At 34.6% G+C, this 17,817-nt stretch overlaps 2 protein-coding genes, 1 long non-coding RNA gene and 1 pseudogene across 3 annotated transcripts; 1 reads left to right on the top strand and 3 right to left on the bottom strand.

Annotated features, from left to right (window-relative positions):
- Positions 1-101: 101 nt before the first annotated feature.
- On the bottom strand, positions 102-875 carry LOC18610140 (uncharacterized). The gene has a single exon (XM_007045636.3). The coding sequence runs from the start codon at positions 873-875 to the stop codon at positions 102-104; it is 774 nt and encodes a 257-aa protein (XP_007045698.3).
- A 1,021-nt stretch (positions 876-1,896) lies between these two features.
- LOC18610141 (vacuolar protein sorting-associated protein 29 pseudogene) lies at positions 1,897-3,474 on the bottom strand (annotated as a pseudogene).
- Positions 3,475-7,006: 3,532 nt separating this feature from the next.
- Positions 7,007-7,646, top strand: LOC18610143 (uncharacterized). The gene is made up of 2 exons (XR_016024732.1): positions 7,007-7,203; positions 7,302-7,646. It is a non-coding gene; the product is annotated as an uncharacterized LOC18610143 (long non-coding RNA).
- A 1,912-nt stretch (positions 7,647-9,558) lies between these two features.
- On the bottom strand, positions 9,559-11,172 carry LOC18610144 (uncharacterized). Its single transcript, XM_018115202.2, has 3 exons — positions 10,795-11,172; positions 10,483-10,668; positions 9,559-10,188 (listed from the first exon to the last, which is right to left on the bottom strand). The coding sequence occupies exons 1-3, from the start codon at positions 11,099-11,101 to the stop codon at positions 10,169-10,171; spliced, it is 513 nt and encodes a 170-aa protein (XP_017970691.2). The 5' UTR covers positions 11,102-11,172; the 3' UTR covers positions 9,559-10,168.
- Between the last annotated feature and the right edge of the window lie 6,645 nt (positions 11,173-17,817).

Below are 17,817 nucleotides of genomic sequence, written 5' to 3' on the forward strand. Positions count from 1 at the left end.
ATGAAAAGGAAAACCTCTTCAAAAGTAATTTACAAAGTTATCCAGAATTGGAAGATGTTCATCTATACGACTAGAAGCAAAAAGAAAAAAAGAAATGCTCTTCACTCTGTTGGCATCTCAAACCGGCAGACAGGACAGTAGTGGCTTTGCTTCAACCACTTCTCAATGCAGTCACCATGAAAAGCATGAGAACAAGGCATCCGAGAAGCATATGAACCAACCTTCAGTTCCTCCAAACATATCACACAGTTTTCACCCTCCACACGCCTTCTCTTGATGTCATTCTCTCCGCCCTTTTGATTATACTCTCCACCTTCGACTCGAAACCTCTTCAACATCTTCTTGATCGAGGATTCCTTCGCTGGAACCATGTTGTAGTTGCTTGTTTCCAACTCCGATGCTGATTCTTCCAGAGCTCTTACGACCAAAACCTCTTCTTCCTCGTAGTTTACGTGTTCCACAAACGTTCCCCATACCTTTGCATGCAAAGGCAAGACTTTACGTCCCTTGTTGGATTCCCAGGTTCCCATTCTACGCCCATGTCGGATGATTGCCTCGATGACAGTGTCGAATAGAGGAGAGCTGGGGTCGACTCCGAGTCTTCTTAGCATGGGAGCAAGAATCTGGTACGCCCGGAAATTGTTTTTCAAAACATGGAGATGAAAGCGAATATTTTCTTGGAAGACTATAGGGTCTGCGTTGTCGAGATCAATGAATTGGTCGGTTAAGCAATAATGGCACTTGAGTTTGAGTTCAAGGATGATGGTTACTTCAACTTGGACGAAACGGGGAGTGGGGTAATGGGGTTCTGATTCAATCGGAGGTTGGTAAACGAGGATATCTAGATCATCAAGGTCGTAAGTAGCTGAAGCCATTAGAGAAAAAATTTGAGGGGAAAAGGCTTCAAAGACAATCGCAATTGGAACTGAAAATCTCAGTCGAATTAATATTAATAGGCAATGGCGATTGTTGCGTAAGGGTGAAATCCTATTAGTAATAGGAGTAGTTAATATAGGAGCAGAAAATTATATTAACGCTTATATTTTATTCACCTCCCCTCAAATTATATTCTTTAAAAATGTTTAGCTGATGAGATTTAAAAGAAATTAAGCTTCTCAATCAAGATTAGCTTTTGGAAGTGGGTTTCTAAATAAATTATATTATGGTGTTTGTTGTATAACAAACTATTACAATGTAAGATTATAAAGTAATGATATTACAACCAATAGATGTAATGTGATTGCAGTGCAAAACTAATACAATCAGATTGTATTACACTTTATAATATTTTTAAAAATATTTTTACCCTTCAACCCTTATTTTGTTAAAAACATTTTGTAAGGTTATAATTTGTGTTTTTTTATATAAGTTTTGAGAAATATCTCTTTATTATTATTAGTTGGATAATGGATGTTGATTATCAATAAAATTTATATTGTATTTTAAAGAAAAGAGAATTAAAATAAAATATATAATATAAAAAATTATATTAAGAAACGAAAATGAAATACATAAGATTATAATAAGAAATGAAAATAAAATATATGATATTAAAAATATATTTAAGAAATGATATTATATAAAAACTAATAATAAAAAAATACAAATATATTAAACTTACATTATAATAAATAGAAGTAATTTTGAAAATTGATAAAGTACTTATAAATCAAACGTTGCAATATTATCTTTTTTACATTTTAATTATTATTTTGTTTATATACTAAATATTGTAATGTTATCTTTCCTGTAATCACATTGTTTATAATTACATTATTTGCAAATATATTACCTGTAATCACATTAAATTGTAAGATATCAAACGTGATCTATTCAAACATACCATGAACTTCTCATAATTACGTACCATGAAATAGTCCATCATCGAAAGCATTATCAAAGTAATAGGTTACGTGCTGAGCCACTGGTGGCTGTCTTCTTAAAATCAATTTTGTCAATCAGTTCATACACATAAACCCCAATGCTCAAGCCATCGATGTCCATGAACGCAAAGCTTGGCTTTACATCGTATGTGAAACTACTATATGCAACAGTGGCGGAGCCAGGGTTTATGACGATACCACCCTCATGCTTGTATGCTTTGAACTGATAGGTGCGACCAGTTACAAGGATATCGACATCCAATGGCCTTTGTAGCATTGCTAGTGAATCCAAATCACCCCAAGGAATGACCTGTTGAAAGCTAAATGGAAAACCGAAAGATAAGTATTAATGATTGCTAACTTCTGTTATGATCATACGAACCTCTGTTAACAATAAGATAGACTGGCAGCTAAAGCTAGTCATTAAACAAATTCAGGATAATCTCTTACGGGCCAACTGAGAATGCTGCCTAGCATAAACCTTTTTCATTTTTCTCTTTTTGGACAGGGAGCTCATCCACTCACAGGGAGACTGAAAGCAGTGGGTGGAAATCTGCAATCAAATACTGGTGAAGAGTATCTAAAACTAGCTTGGAAAAGTTTTCACTCTCAGACTGCCCACGGAACACCTGACATTGATAAACAATTTACTTCCACTGGTAAAAATTTCCACCAGAGTAAGTTTCCAGCACAAAAAAGAAAAGTGTACAAGGTGCTTTGTACATTAATGCCTTCTCAGTTCTGTAATTAGACAAGACTACTTGCTTCTGTACTTTTATTTTATCATTCACTTTTGCTCCAAAGTTGACCAGGTTCAATTCTTAGCAGAGAACTCACTGGTTTTGAAGCTCACTCACTTCCAATCATATCATTCCAACCAAAGGCCCAAAGTTTCAAATGTGTCATTATACAAGCATGGTGAACCCTGGAGTTCCCTTACTAATTGATTTATATTGAATAGGTTTATTGCAGTGATTCTTCTTGTTCATAAGATTCAGTCTTCCATTTGATTTAATATGAAATAACAGACCACAATGTTCATCAGAATTTTATTAATGGATCACAGAAGCAAAAGAAATATATTTAACAACAGACCAACAATAGTTAGAACAGTTAATATATTTCTTTCCATGTACTGCAGACTTCCACCATGTACAAACAGCTTAAGTTCATTAAGCCATAAACTATTACTGAAACACAACAACAAAATTAAGTAAAACCAATGAAAAGAGAAATCTATTCAAAAGCAATTTACAAGTTGTTCAAACTTGGAAGAGGTTTATCTCTTTGACTAGAAGCAAGAAAAACAAAAAGGAAAAGCTCTTCACTCTGTCGACGTCTCAAACCGACAGACAGGACAATAGTGGCTCTGCTTCAACCACTTCTCAATGCAGTCATCATGAAAAATATGAGAACATGGCATCCGTCAAGCATCTGATCCAGCCTTAAGTTCCTCCGAACATATCACACAATTTTCACGTTCCACACGCCTTCTCTTGATATGTTCTCCACCATTTTGAACACACTCTCCACCTTCGGCTCGAACCCTCTTCAGCATCTTCTTGATTAATGACTCCTTAGTTGGAACCATGTTATAGTTGCTTGTTTCAAACTCCGATGCCGATTATTCCCGAACCCTTTCGATCGAAACCTCATCTTCCTCGTACTCTTCTTCTTAGTTTACGTGTTCCACATACGTTCTCCATTGCTCTGCATGCAAAGGCAGGACTTTACGTCCCTTGTTGGATTCCCAGGTTCCGATGCTAAGTCCTTATCGGATGATTTCATCAATGATCGCATGGAACGGAGGAGCGCTGGGGTTGACTCTGAGCCTTACAAGAATGAGACGAAGGATTCGGTAAATCCGATCATAGTTTTTCAAAGCATGAAGATAAAAACAATGGTTTCTTGGGAGAATAAAGAAGCCTAGCCGTCAAGATCGATGAACTGCTTGGTCAGGCAATAATGGCGCCTGAATTGGAGTTGAACGGTGATGGTTAATTCAATTTGGACGGAACGGGGAGTGGGGTAAAAGCGTTGTGGTTCAACCAGAGGTTGACAAACAATGTGTTGCAGGTCACTGCAATGGTAAGTAGAGGAAGTCCTCAGAGAGAGATTTTGAGAGGAAAAGTTTTCTTTTGAGCCATCAGAACCAGAACGGAATATCTCAATGGTAATTATAAAGGTGAGGGATGTCGTTGCTTGCCGAAAGGGAAATCCTATTTGTAGTTAAAGTTTAGAAAAATATATGAAAGTTATTAACAAAAGTAAAGGTTAAAATAGAATGATACTTTAATTTTTTACTATAATTAGACGCGGGTCTATTAATATTCAAATTAAATAGATAGTCAGTTTCAAAAAGTACTTTTCACTAGACATATAAGTCTTGTCGTTAATTAACTGTTAATATTTTCGTTAATTTGATAATGTGGTAATATTTTTAGGATAGTTTTACCTTTCATTAATTTTAAAAATTATTACTATATAAATTATAATTTTTTATTTTTAATTTTTTTCTCTCTTATTCAAAAAAAAAATCTCTCTAGCTATCTTGCCGGTCCTGCACCGATTAGTGATTAGCGCTCCCCTAGAGAGCACCGATCTAATGCTCTTCTGAGGAGCACGATCACTGATCGGCTCCCCTAGGGAGCATGATCTGGTCCTCCCTGGGGGAGATTTGGCAAATCTGGCATTCTATGAGTAGATACAATCATGGGTTGGCCTGGTGGAAGGGAGCGTCGTTGATCGACTTGAGAGAAAAAAAAAAGAGTGGAAAAAAATGAAAGACAGACATTTCACGTTTAGGTATTAACGTGGTGTAGACATTTGGGGCATACTGTTCATTTTGAATATTAATGAATGTGTGTGTAATTATGATCAAAAGTTAAAAATATCGGTGTATTTTACTCAAAAATAAAATTTAGAGATTGACTGTTCAGAGATAAAGTTGATCTGTACTGTTCATTGTTTTTATTGTTTAGCAGTTTTGGGATTTATGAAAAATAACATATATATGATAAAATAAAATTTCAAATTTTTACCCTAATTAATTATTACATGAAAAAATTGACTTATGATCATGGAACGAATTATGTAATTGTTAATAATTACGTGAAAATATAATTAAAAATAGATTTCACTCACTGTAGCTCTACGTAACTGTAAGTGAATAATCGAAAAATTTAAAATGATGATATGGAATGGAGCTCAAAGTTCTCTAATACTTTTATTATTCACTTTTATTTCTTTTCCAATATATATATAAAAGGATCCATGAACCTTATTTTTTATCCTCTGAGAATGAAACAATTTTCCAGGCACTAACACTCACAGAAACAAGTGCCATTTATACAGTTGGTGATTTTGCAACCTCGAGGACAGACCTTGGCGCAGTCTGGGTCCCGGCGGCAATTGGCATCCACGATTGGTACGACATTCCTGGAGGCCGCGGCCGGCAAGCAACTGCAGCGTCCAGTTTTTAAGTCACAAAAGCCACCATGTTTACATTGGAATGCACAGTCTATGTCACGGGAACATTTCGCGTCGGCCTCAGATTGTGCTACTGAGTTTGATACGCCTGCACATCATATGAAACAATCATTTTTCACCATTAGTTTTTCGTTTCAACCAATTTGTTAAATGCTGGAATATAATGATGTGAGATAATGAAAGACAGATCAAAGATATGTTTAAACTAACAAGAAGCTACAGTCATGATGACAAGAAGAGAAGCTACGCCAAGAGAAGCCTTCCTCATTTTTTCCGATGAGAGACTCAAATGATTGATTAGAATCAATTCTCTGTATGTTGTATTATAGCTGAGGGTGAGGCGATGAATATACAAAGTGTGCCAATTGGGGGTTTTATAGAAGAATTTCTAGCCCTCTAAAATTGCATTTGAGTAATTAATACACTAGATAGTGGGATGATATCCTTGCCAATTATGTAGCAAAAAAAATCCTAGCCAATTTATTAGGCACAGCTTTTGATATAAATTTCATATCACACTCATATGCCAATTATAGCAATTCTTTAAAAGCAGTAATCATTAGCATTGTATTTGTTTTAGGGTTAATGTAACCTTATTTTGGAAAAAAAAATTAATTCCTTTTAATTTCTTTAAATAATAATTTTTTTTTTTTTTAGATTTCAGTATGAAATTAACCTACAAAGTACATGGAAGCTGGGTTATTAATATATGTGATTGAGTTTTATGCTTTTTCACCATCATATTTGAATAGTTGGGTTATTAATATATTTTCAATTAGAAATTTAAATTTCAAAATGCAAAATCAAAAGCATTAATAAAATGAAATAAATATTTAATTTCACGCAAGAAGAAAATATTGAATGAAAATATGAAAGGCGAAAGCTATGCAACGTAGAACACTGATTCCTCTTTCATATTTCATTGTCATAATTTTCATTAATATCTTGTCATTTCTGTGGGTAGTGTGCTTTCGGTTTTTTGTACTCTGATTGTTTCTTCGCTAGGATTTGTGTGCCTGGTCTGTACCTGGGCTGTGCCTCACTTTTGTCTCGAGACATTGTTTTGTAACACTGCTAGCTCATCCTTTTGCTTAGGGGCAAGTAGCTATTTAGCTTTTCTTGCGTTTCAGGTTTAAGAGTTTAGGTTTCATGATCTTCACCGTCTAGATTTCTTGTACGGTTTATTTTTGTAAGCATATAGATTTTCATTGTTTGGATTAAATCAATGTATCATGAAAAGTCTATTGCAATAAACAACAAACTTGAAATAACATATGAATCACTGAAACTATTAAAATTACTTTTTTTTTTTAAAAAAGGAAAACAATTAGATTTTTCATTGACCTTTTTGCAACCATACTTACCTCCTCTATTTAACTATATATTATTAATGTATATATTATACTTTTATACTAATATAATATATTGTTAATATATAGTATTGTAATAAGTAAATATAACAATAAACTATAAATTATGTTATTGACTATATTAATAAATTAGTAAGTAACATATGTTATGGAGCAATTAGTATACTATATAGTACATTAATAAGTATATATAACAATATACTATATATAAAGTACATAACAATATATTACATGTTACAATATATTAGTTTTAATTGACTTTTGTTCACCTTTAGATACGGAGACGATAAGGTGGATACATTGAAATAAAGACTTTTACAGCTCTCTCAAGCTCTATAAATATTGCCTAATGAAATCCCATCATCACCCTAACAGTGCCAAGAGCAAAAATACCATGGCCGTTGTAATGGAAGGAAATTGGACCAAGTCGGTTATCTGTATGCTCCTGGTTTTGGCATCTGGTTAATTTCTCTCCTCTCTCTCTTTCTTTTTCCTTTGCTTTTGGTTTTCTTTCCTATTTTCCTTTTTCACCATATGGAAAAGATTGTTGGTTTGGCAGGATCGCCATTGTGGAGGTTGCCTGGAGCTGAAGCAAGAGGACCCTTTTGCTGTCCGCGCATGGTAGACTGCAACAAAGTCTGCCAAGGGTTTCCCAACCGCTGCGTTGATTGCAAGTGCATATGCGGTGAAGGTGATACTCATAGTCATAGTCATAGTCACACTCCGCCGTTGCCAATGGCCTCTGCCGAATTGATAAACTAGTGATCACTTCGGCGCAGATGTATGGGAAAACTAAGGACGTAATCGGGAATGTCCTTCTTTTTCACTGTTGGATTGCTATTGGCCCTAGTTCCTATTGTAGAATTAGATTTCTCCATATCTAAATAAAATGGTTCTTTTATTCTGCTTTGGGTTGCTTTAATTTTTAGATTGCTTTTGTTAAGATTTGACAAATCATTCTCACCAGCTCTTTTGAGTGAGTTTGAAGTGTTTATTAATGGATCCATCACTTCCAAAATCCCAACCAAACTTTGGTCTATAGTTCCACCGCAAAGGCAAATTTATAAGCTATAACCTTATCATGGCTAGCCAGTCCAATATCAATAGCTTGATTTCTTCTCATTCTTTTGCTTCTTTTCCTGATGAATGTCCACATTCGTAGGCTCCACAGCGTGTCTTACGTCCTGTATGCTTCTTTTCCTTCTTTATTCCCTTCCTTTTCAATCCACTCTCTACCTACCTTTTTTATATTTTTAACCAATCCTTCCTCACCTTCTTTGAAGAGTTCCTACCTTAATTAAACTAAGCAAGCACAAATTAAAGAAAATTTGTAACATAAAAAAGTTTAATTATTTAAGCCGAGTATGATGATTTCATGTTTGTGGTGTTATAGCATGTTTAACATTTACATTTCATGTTAATTTTTACACAATTTTAAGTTAAGAACCTTAATATTGGAGTAGTAAGTTATACAAAGTTTGATGCAATGAAAATTGATATTTCAAATAATTTAAATTATTAAGAATTAAAATCCAATAAAATTAATTAATGTTCTTGAAAAATTTTTGCTTTACAATTGATCGGAGAATCAAGTAATTCTGTTGTCAAACTATTGTTTACCTAAGTAAAAAAGGGTTAACTTAAATTATCAAAGAGGACAAGTTAATTAAATTGAGTGTAAAGCTCAAAAAAATATATAGATAAATAAATGCTATTGATCATTTATACTTTGGCCATTCTGCTCCTCTTTGAAACGTTGATATCCCTCTTTTTTTCCTTACTTTCCCAGATGCCATTGAGAAAAGAATGAAGTTGACTCATGAATTGATTAATGACTATGGACTAACATTCACATTATATACCAAGAAGTCTTTAAATATTTATTTTTCTTTAATTTTTATAAAATTCAAATAATAAATATAATTTTTGATAAATTAAATTTATTATAATTATAGATATTTAATACTTCTTAATAAAAATATCATGAAAAAAAATCTATAATATAGAAAAAGCAAGAGTATTAGGTATCTAAAAAATAAAAAGATTTAACTTTGGAACATCTCAAAATTTCCTCTACTTTTTATTTATAAATCTTTATTGATTTAAATTTGGAAAAATAATTTTTTCAAAACTATAAAGAAAGTAAATTTGAATATATATATATATATATATATATATATATATATATATATATATATATTGCATAATTAGAAAACTTATCTTTCTCACTTGTGCTGTTATTCTATCACCATATAAGTGTGATATGCAATTTAAATCAAAATTTCTACCTTATAAATTGGATAGGATTCTTTTTGCTACATAATTGAAAAGGATATCATTCCAGTAGCCAGAGAATGAGGATGGGCTGATGGTATATACAAACCCTGTGTGCCATACGTATTGGGTTTTTATACAAGAATTTGCAGCCCCCTAATTTTGGTATAACCTGATTGCATTTAAGTCATTCACTAGCCAGAGAACTGATATCCTTGCCCATTTATTGGGTAGAGATTTTGGTTTGAATTACATATCATACTTACATGGCAGTAGGATGACGATTCTTAATTCTCTCTCTCCATTTTTTTTATCTCATTTTCTGTTTCAACTCTCCCAAAATGTTACGAATCTAGTTTTTATTACTTGTTAATACATGTTTGTTTTCATTTTTATATTTTTGTCTCACTTGATGCGACAACAATTTATTGATTTAATTTTCATTCATGAATTAATTGAAGTAATACAATTATAGAATTGTTGTAAAGGGAATACTACTGAAAACTAAAACTGAATTTAGAGAAGATCTTTAGGAATGAAAAGAATTCAAACGCAGCAAAATCATTGTTCAACCTTCTTTGGTTAATTATAGTTGTACAAGTTTTAGTGTAAATTAGGGAAACTCTGACTACTTACAATGGCTCTTGTTGGCCTAAGTTTAGGACCAAATTGGTTGACTCATTCTACATTTCTCAAATGTGTATTTACAAAGGTACTCGAAATGTCAAATAAAAAAAAAGCAAAATAAATTACATTGAATTTGGACAAATTTTCTGATCGATTTTTGACCAATAAATGATGAAGTACCTCGTCCATGCATCGTCCAATTTGGCCAGATTAAGTCCTCAAATTGGTTCAAGTACTGAAACAATGCCTGGCAATTGGCAACATCCAGATCGTTTGATTAACACTTTGAGTAAAAACTGAATGGCCTTTCCTCCATCATGGGACAATTCATTACTACTTGCTAATTTCACCACGTTCTCAACTTTCCAGTTTGATGCATGTCAGTTTCTGATGCTTCACAATGTAGAAACCGATGCTTAAATATGTTGCAGCAAATACCATTTTCAACTGAACAGGTTTCTTCCAACTACTTGGTTGATGAATTCTTCTTCTCAAGGCTTTGTACCTAAGCATGACCCTCCTCCTTTATCCGGGCTTGGGACCGGCTGTGACAAAGGATAGTAAGACTCTCAATATGACACAGGCGGAGTTGTCATTGGCATCACCAATCATAATTCGTAATATCCACTAACCCAACAATTTTTCATGTCTAAACTTGGCATCACTTTCACCATAATTTTACTGTTAAACATCACTTTCACGTAAATTTAACATCACTTTCACCATAAGCATTAAGAATCACTTTCACATGTGATGTAAGATGGGCTATCACATAAATTAGGGGATTATATCAGATGGGAATTGTATTTAGAGACCGTATTGGATCAGTTAAGACTTACCCAACGATGAGAAAAAGGCTAGCAAGGAAAATGCACAAGCTAGCCAAGTAACCCAGTACAGATTACCAGGGAGGAAAATGCTAGTCATTATGAAAAAACCAACTGCAGCAATAAGAGATCCTATATTCTCAATAATATTGGCCATTTTTGGGTAGGAACTGCGTAGGAAGATCCCACTGAAAGAAGCTGCAAAAGCCATGATCATAGAAATTTTGACAATGTCAATGGGGAGCACATGATGAGTTTGCCCCATAGAAGATGACAGAGCCAAGGCAACAACTATCTGGAATGATAAACTCAAAATGGTCTTACCAAGACTTACTGGAGGCCTCGGTTGATAGCTTTGCATTTCAATTTCTAAAGAATTTATGCTAAGTGGTATGCAATCCAATGCTTGGGATCTCCACTGATAAGAAGCTGTGTAAAACCTCATTCTGGTAATGGCACGAGAAGTTGGTAGAGATGAAGATCTAGTAATTGGTAAAATAAGAGAATTAGCATCAGAACAAGGCCTAAACTGGGATAGGATTCTAACAACACGATGAAATACCTCTTTGATTGTGGATAATAAGGAAAAAGGTAGACCAGTTGGCGAGCTTAAGTTTGAATAGGGAGGCATAATGACAACAGGAGAGAATACTTTTTTTTTTTTGGGCTTATACAAGGAAAACAAAAGAGAACACCAGTGTCAATTCTTAGTGCTCTCTTGCAGTTTTAAAAATTTGTCTTTGTTTCACATATATAATATTTTGAGAATGGTTTTCTGGTTTTTGATATTTTCCTAGAAGATGTGAGGAAGCTGCTTCCCAAAATCAGTGGAAAAAAATGAATAATTATGCCAAAAAAAAAAGAGAGAAAAGAAAATAAAAGAAAAAGAGAGAGAGATTCTTTAGTCAAGTTAAAGTTAAACCATAGCTTTGATATGGTACTATTAGCTGATTGATGAATGGTCCAATTAGGAACAGTTGAGTCAAAAGATTGCTAACATACCAATTGCTTTCTCTTTTTCTTTATTTCTTTTACTTTTGCTTTAATGCACATTACATTTATTGGAGTTTCAACTTATAATTCTCATCAGGTACCACTCTTTGTTTCTACTCATTCTTTTCTAATTTGCAAGGCACATGATTTTCCAAATTAATCTTGAGTCATCTCAATTATCAAGAAGGAAACAGTTTTGGTGGGTCAAAAAGCTCAAAGACCTGTTAATTCCTCTTCTTTATCCTTTATCTTTTGGTTTATGGTTTTTTTTTTTCCATTTTACTTTTGTTTTCTCAGGCCATAATTAAGCTCTCATTTCCCGGATGGTTCTTAAAAGATATAGACCAACCTTCGTTCTTAATACTGCTTTAAAAGATAAAGGAATATTAGCTTTATAAAAATTGCTTCTCTTGCAATTTGACAAATTTCCTGGAAGCCGGTAGCCTCATTTCCTTGGAACTTCTAGCTTAAGTTGATATAAATTGCATCACGGATGCATACTTTCCTTGTGATCGTGTTCTAATTTTTCTCGATTGCCATTTTTTTGGTTCTCCCTCAATGATATGCATAGAAAAGCAGATGGTATCAACGGGTTATACATTTTACCCTCACCATGTCAGTTTTAGTGAGATGCTGTCAAGCATTGCAGTTCAAACGACAATCTTGGAATCCATCCTGTTTATCTCCTTTACAGTTGCCACCATCCTTATTCTACTTCCTCACGAGTATGTCAAAGGAAGCCCAGTACCAATCATTGTCTTTAAAGGCCATCCGGCTACCTTTCATGCATTCACAATATGCATCATCTTTGCTTTCTCAGGTGCATTTTGTGCATTGATGACCCCCAACAGCCCTCGAATTGCAAGTCTTTGTGGATGTTATTCCATAGCTTCGATGGCTTCAGCTATTGGTTTACTCATTTGGGCAGTGCGTAGGGGAGATCATGTTTAAACCATGTATCCCAAATGCTGCCTTTAACCCATTTGCTCCATTGTTTGTTTCTTACAAAAGGTTTAGAGACTCTTATTTGCAGGCCTCTGTTTTGGTATGAAGAAATAATAGAAGCAAACGGGACTTTTCTCAGTATTTGACAGCAAAGATATTGCCAACTGCCTGCATTAATCTCCCATGAAGTGCTAACTGTAGGCTCTGATTCATTGGGGGAGTAGCAGAACAAGAATCACTTTACTGTCAAATGATCAGGTTTCAAAACCAATATCCTATCCTAGCAGTTTGAGGCCGTTTCTTTGTTCCCTTTCAATTGTTCAAGGGCTTATTTTCTGTTAGCCATGGACAGTGCCTCCTTTGCTTTCAGTGTATGATAGTAATTGTTCATGCTTCTTGAAGAGAAATCAAATCTAGTGTGGTTGTAGAATATTTGTTTCCCAATTTTTATGTAAACAAGAATTATCATTCTTTTATCCACAATGATTTTTCACCTCGCTAGCTCCATCATAGTTGCTAATGTCCATTTGGGCAACAACCTCTATCTCTTACTGTCACAGTGGAAACAACAACTTTTGCATTTTAATTTTAAATAAATTTTGTCTCAAATACACTAATGTTTTTGGGAATGCAAAAAAATTGACAGGATTTCTTTCCATTGCTTCAGCTCATTATATTTTATGGACTTTTAGCAATTTACTAGAACCAGATATGCATCTGCTACTCTTTAACTACTGATTAACCCAAGTAGCAGCCATGTCTTGTTATGTTTAGATGAATACGACTCACAACTGGGTCTAGGGGAAAATAAATTTCTATCCAATCGGTTGATGATGCAATAAATTGTAGAGTATTTGAAGTAAGGGCAAAGATCAAGAACTTCAATGATTCAGATTTTTGGTGTGTGAAATGAATTTTCTGTGGATTGGATGGGCTAGTCAATTATATGGAACCAACCCTATATGCACCTATCCATACAAAATACAGTGGAGCTGAATGAAAGGGCCATCCTTGTTAAGAATGTGTACTAAGGAGGATGGAATAAATTCAACCCAATTTTCTGAGCACATTCCCTTGTTCAACTGAGTTGCTACCGAGTCTGCCACCATATCGGCTTTCCTGCTTACACAACTAAACTCAGTTTTTCCAAAATACTTAAATCACGCTGTTATATCTTGTACATGAGGCACAATCGTCCAATCCAATATCTTATTTTATGCCTTAATATTCTAGTAAAGAATTTCCGAATCCATTTCAACCACAACGTTCATAAATTTCTGCTCCCTAGCTAATTGAATTCCTTCTTTGACAGCCATCGCTTCTGTTTTCAGACTTGAATTCGCACGTACAAGCTTCCCTCCACCTACCACTACTTCATTTCTAATCACAATTCCAACAGTAGCAAGTTTACAATCATTTTTGTATGCCCGATCGGTATTGGCTTTTACCCAACCAGCTTTCGGTTTTTACCATTTGTCGTTAAAGGCCACACCACTCTATCCCTCCCCAGAGGCCATAGCATATTGGCATTCTTCTACTAGCTTCCAGCACCTCAGTACACAATTTTCCTTGAATAACAGCCAGCTGCCAGCTACCCTGTTCTTTATTTATCAATTCTGAAACCATTTTAGGCATACTACTACCCTCATCACTCTCATCCAAGCAAATAAGGTCGTAGTTAGGAACCCATCTATCTCGCCATATGTCAATGTCATTCCCCCCATAACCTGCCCCATGATTCCCTTGCCTCTTTTCTAGTATTGAAAACAGAATCATTTGCAAAATATATACCTTTTAAAAGTTGTACCCAATAATCATTCGGGTTCACCATCATCCTCCAACATTGCTTTGCTAACCAAGCTTTATTCATCATTTGCAAATCACGAAACCCCATACCCCCAGCATTTTTTTTTTTGAAAAGCATTAGAATTGGATTCAATAATAAAGAGAGTTTAACAAAAAGCTACTCACTCTTGGTAGCAGTCGGAACAACATCAGCAAAATTCAAAGCTCCCTGTCATGACATGTTCCATAAATAAACAAGGTGTAAAGGGAGTTCTTGTGATAGGGAGAGGAAGCGTTGCAAACAAGTAAAATGATGTGCCAGAGGCGACAGAGAGGAAGATTGAAGTAGTTTCTGAAGTACTAAGTGCTGTGGCAGGTGGAAGACAATAAGAAGAGACTTAAAGAGACTTAGAGAGTACAAGATAATTAGAGAGAGAATTTAGAGAGAGAAGCTCTCAAGTTGAGAATGTGTTAGCTTGGAGGGGGAGAGAAAAGTCCTCCCAAATGAATTGTGAGGCTCTATATATAGTGCTAAAAGTGACGGTTACATAAGAATAGGGTTTAATGCGCCTAATGAATGACATTATTATGAAGAATATTAATGTAAGTAACCGTTACTGTAATTGGATGTAGTAAGACTTGTTCTCAAGTAAAGGTAATATAAAAGAGGTGTACAAGAATAGGTACAAGAGAATAAGCTGTACGAGAATAGGTATAAGAGAATAAGCTGTACATGAATAAGTATACGAGAACAAGGTAAGAGGGTGAAACACTTGTACTTCAGGAAAGGGTTAAGAGAAAGACCTCTTAACTACCTCCATATTTGAGCCACCAAGCCAAACTCTCTGAAACATTTCAAGATGAAAGTAACCCATGAACCCTGCCACTTATTCCGAGTTGCTTTCACTGTCATCCAAGTGAAGTGGTTATTCTATTCGAAGTAGTTGTTCTACTTGCATTAATTGTTCCATATGGAGTAGTGTTCTACTTGTTTTACTTATTCTGCGTGAAGTAGCACTTCACTTGTTCTGGTTGTTCTCTATACAACATTATATTGTAACGTAATTCTTTAAAGTAACAGTATTAACCAAAATCTAGTATCTACACAAGGAAAGCACCTAATCTGGTTGCTACTAGAATCACCCTACAAACTCAAAAAAACAAGAACAATAAGACATCAACAGACAAGGGTCATCCCAAAGCAACCAGATTAAATCAGATCTAGCAAACCGAACAAAAATAGCCTAGTTCCAATTCATTTCTTAACTTTCAGGACCCGAGAAGCATCTTTCTTATATGTTAATTTTTGCTATTTCACCCAATGTATTCTTTGCTCATCGTTTAGTTGTCTTCTTGTTTCAGGCAATTCTTTCTCTTATTTGGCTGTAATAATAAGGGTACCCAATGTAAGCAATGTGGCTATTCACATTGCCACAGGTGGCTGTAATTGAATTTGATAGGGCATTTTTCTAGTATGAAAATTATTACCAAATCCCGGTTCTAAAATTCATTTATAAATTCTCCTAATTGGCTAGAACATTCCTCTAATAAGAAATCTCGTTCCAGACTTCCGTACTAAAGCTCAACAAGCCTATTCATCTTATACTCTCATAATAAGACAAAATTAAATTCAAAATTACCATACCAAATTACAAGCCTAAAATTCCTTCATGAACTCCTCCATAAATACAATTGTTTGAGGCTCATAATCTGCAATATTGATAAGAGTTGAATCATCTTTATTTTCCATCACTCTTTTTACTTGAAGAATCAAAAGAAGTCATTGCCATGTCTTCTAGATGGTTTTCATTCTTGAAGTAGAAAGAGTGATGGAAAATAAAGCAGATTCAACTCGAACCATTGACTGTGAACTGAAATGCATCTCCAAAGGGTGGTTACTGTGTAATTTCAAGATCGGTGTTTGCTATAGCTTGCCAGTCGAAAAAGAGTTGGATCAAGCTGATCTGCAACAACACAACCCCCTGCCGCACCAATTTTGGAACCAAGTGCACTAGTTGTACAGACTAGGGCAAGGAGGTTCCATAAACAATTTTGGGACGTTGTCCTACGATAAGCCCATACCGCAAATGCTGCAAATAGACAAGAGAAAAACTCTCTCAAAGAAAAACATAATATTCTGTACCGTACTACCTTTTTCCCATTTATGGTCCTTATTCCTCATTGCTACCCCCTATCAGCTCTAGACCCTAGTTAAGCCCCTATTCAATGTTACCCCTGCTAGCTAAGACTATGTGTCTATTTATGTGTTTTCATTTTTTACTTTTTTTTTTCTATTTACGTAATATTGTACTTAATATTACACATAAACTAAAATTTTTATCACATAAACTAAAATTTTTATCAAAAATTTGGAATTCTAATTGATTTAAAACTCAATAATTTCTATTCTTAATTGTTCAAAAATATGGTCTCTTTGTAATTTAACTTGATTAAGCTAGCTGTAGAAATGTTTAAGTCATGGTGAGACTCATGGCAATATTAGAGTACCCTTGCCTGTTTCAGCCTTGTGTCTTACCATTTGCTTTTATCTCCTCGGGTTCTCTTACACCCCCATTTTCCTTCCTTTTTTTACTAAACACATTGTAAAGGGGCAAGCAACATTCCTTGCAATTATTGAAGTTTGGTGGGCTGAATAGTTTATCAAAGAGCAGGGCAATTAACTATAGACTTTCCGCTATTAAAAATTTGGAAATGTAGCTCGCTTTCCAGCTCTATTTTTTTCCTTTATAAGCCATTGTACCTTTTCATTAAAAAGGGGGTTACCTTTAAAATAGTAACCCTCCGTAGTAAGACAAAAGTTTACGGTAAAATCAGCCCCCTATGTAAGAATCACCCTTAAATCTGCCCCATACAACACAACCTTAAATGAATCGCACCCATTATAATTGCAAAGTAGCTACACGCATTTACAGAACAGAAAGTTTCAGCCTAACAACTAGGCACAATTCTGCTCGTTTAACAAATTACAATGCCCATCCACTAACTATCGTCTCACATTTGGGCTGCATTCAATCTCTTGAAACAAAGAGTGTTTGGTTTAACCCTTAGAGTAGCTACCATTTGTCGCCAATATCTACTGCCCAATCATTTTCGTAATAAATCTTCCAAATCAGAAAAAAAAAATGATTTTACCACTTGATCAAAATAAAAAAGAGCCATGACATGAAAAGCCTGTCCTTATCCTTTCCTCCATTCGCTCCAAAATTGACTCACCTTTGTTGAGGAGTAATACTTGCATTGTGGCTGCACGTGGATGCTGTTTTAATAACACATTTTTCTTACTTTGTTCAGTTTGTTTCATTGTACTGATGGTTAGCATTAATGTAGTGTTTGAGTTGTCCTTTGATGTGTTAGTTTGCATGTACACTAACACTTACACTTGTTAAGCATACTTACAGATGTCTTTTATGTAGATAAGGCATATAAACCTTGTTTTTGTATTAATGAAACAATTCTGATCATTATCCCTTAGTTTTTCATACTCTGTTCTTTCTCTCTTCATTACATTAGCATGGTATCAGAGCTTTCTTAGGATCCTGTTGGCCTGCGAATATCAAGAATTCTTCTTCTTTCTTTGTTGATTCATCTCTTGACATTTTCAAC

The sequence above is a fragment of the Theobroma cacao genome, chromosome 2 (assembly GCF_053813885.1).
Source record: "Theobroma cacao isolate CCN51 chromosome 2, ASM5381388v1, whole genome shotgun sequence".
In the NCBI taxonomy this organism is placed as follows: Eukaryota; Viridiplantae; Streptophyta; class Magnoliopsida; order Malvales; family Malvaceae; genus Theobroma; species Theobroma cacao.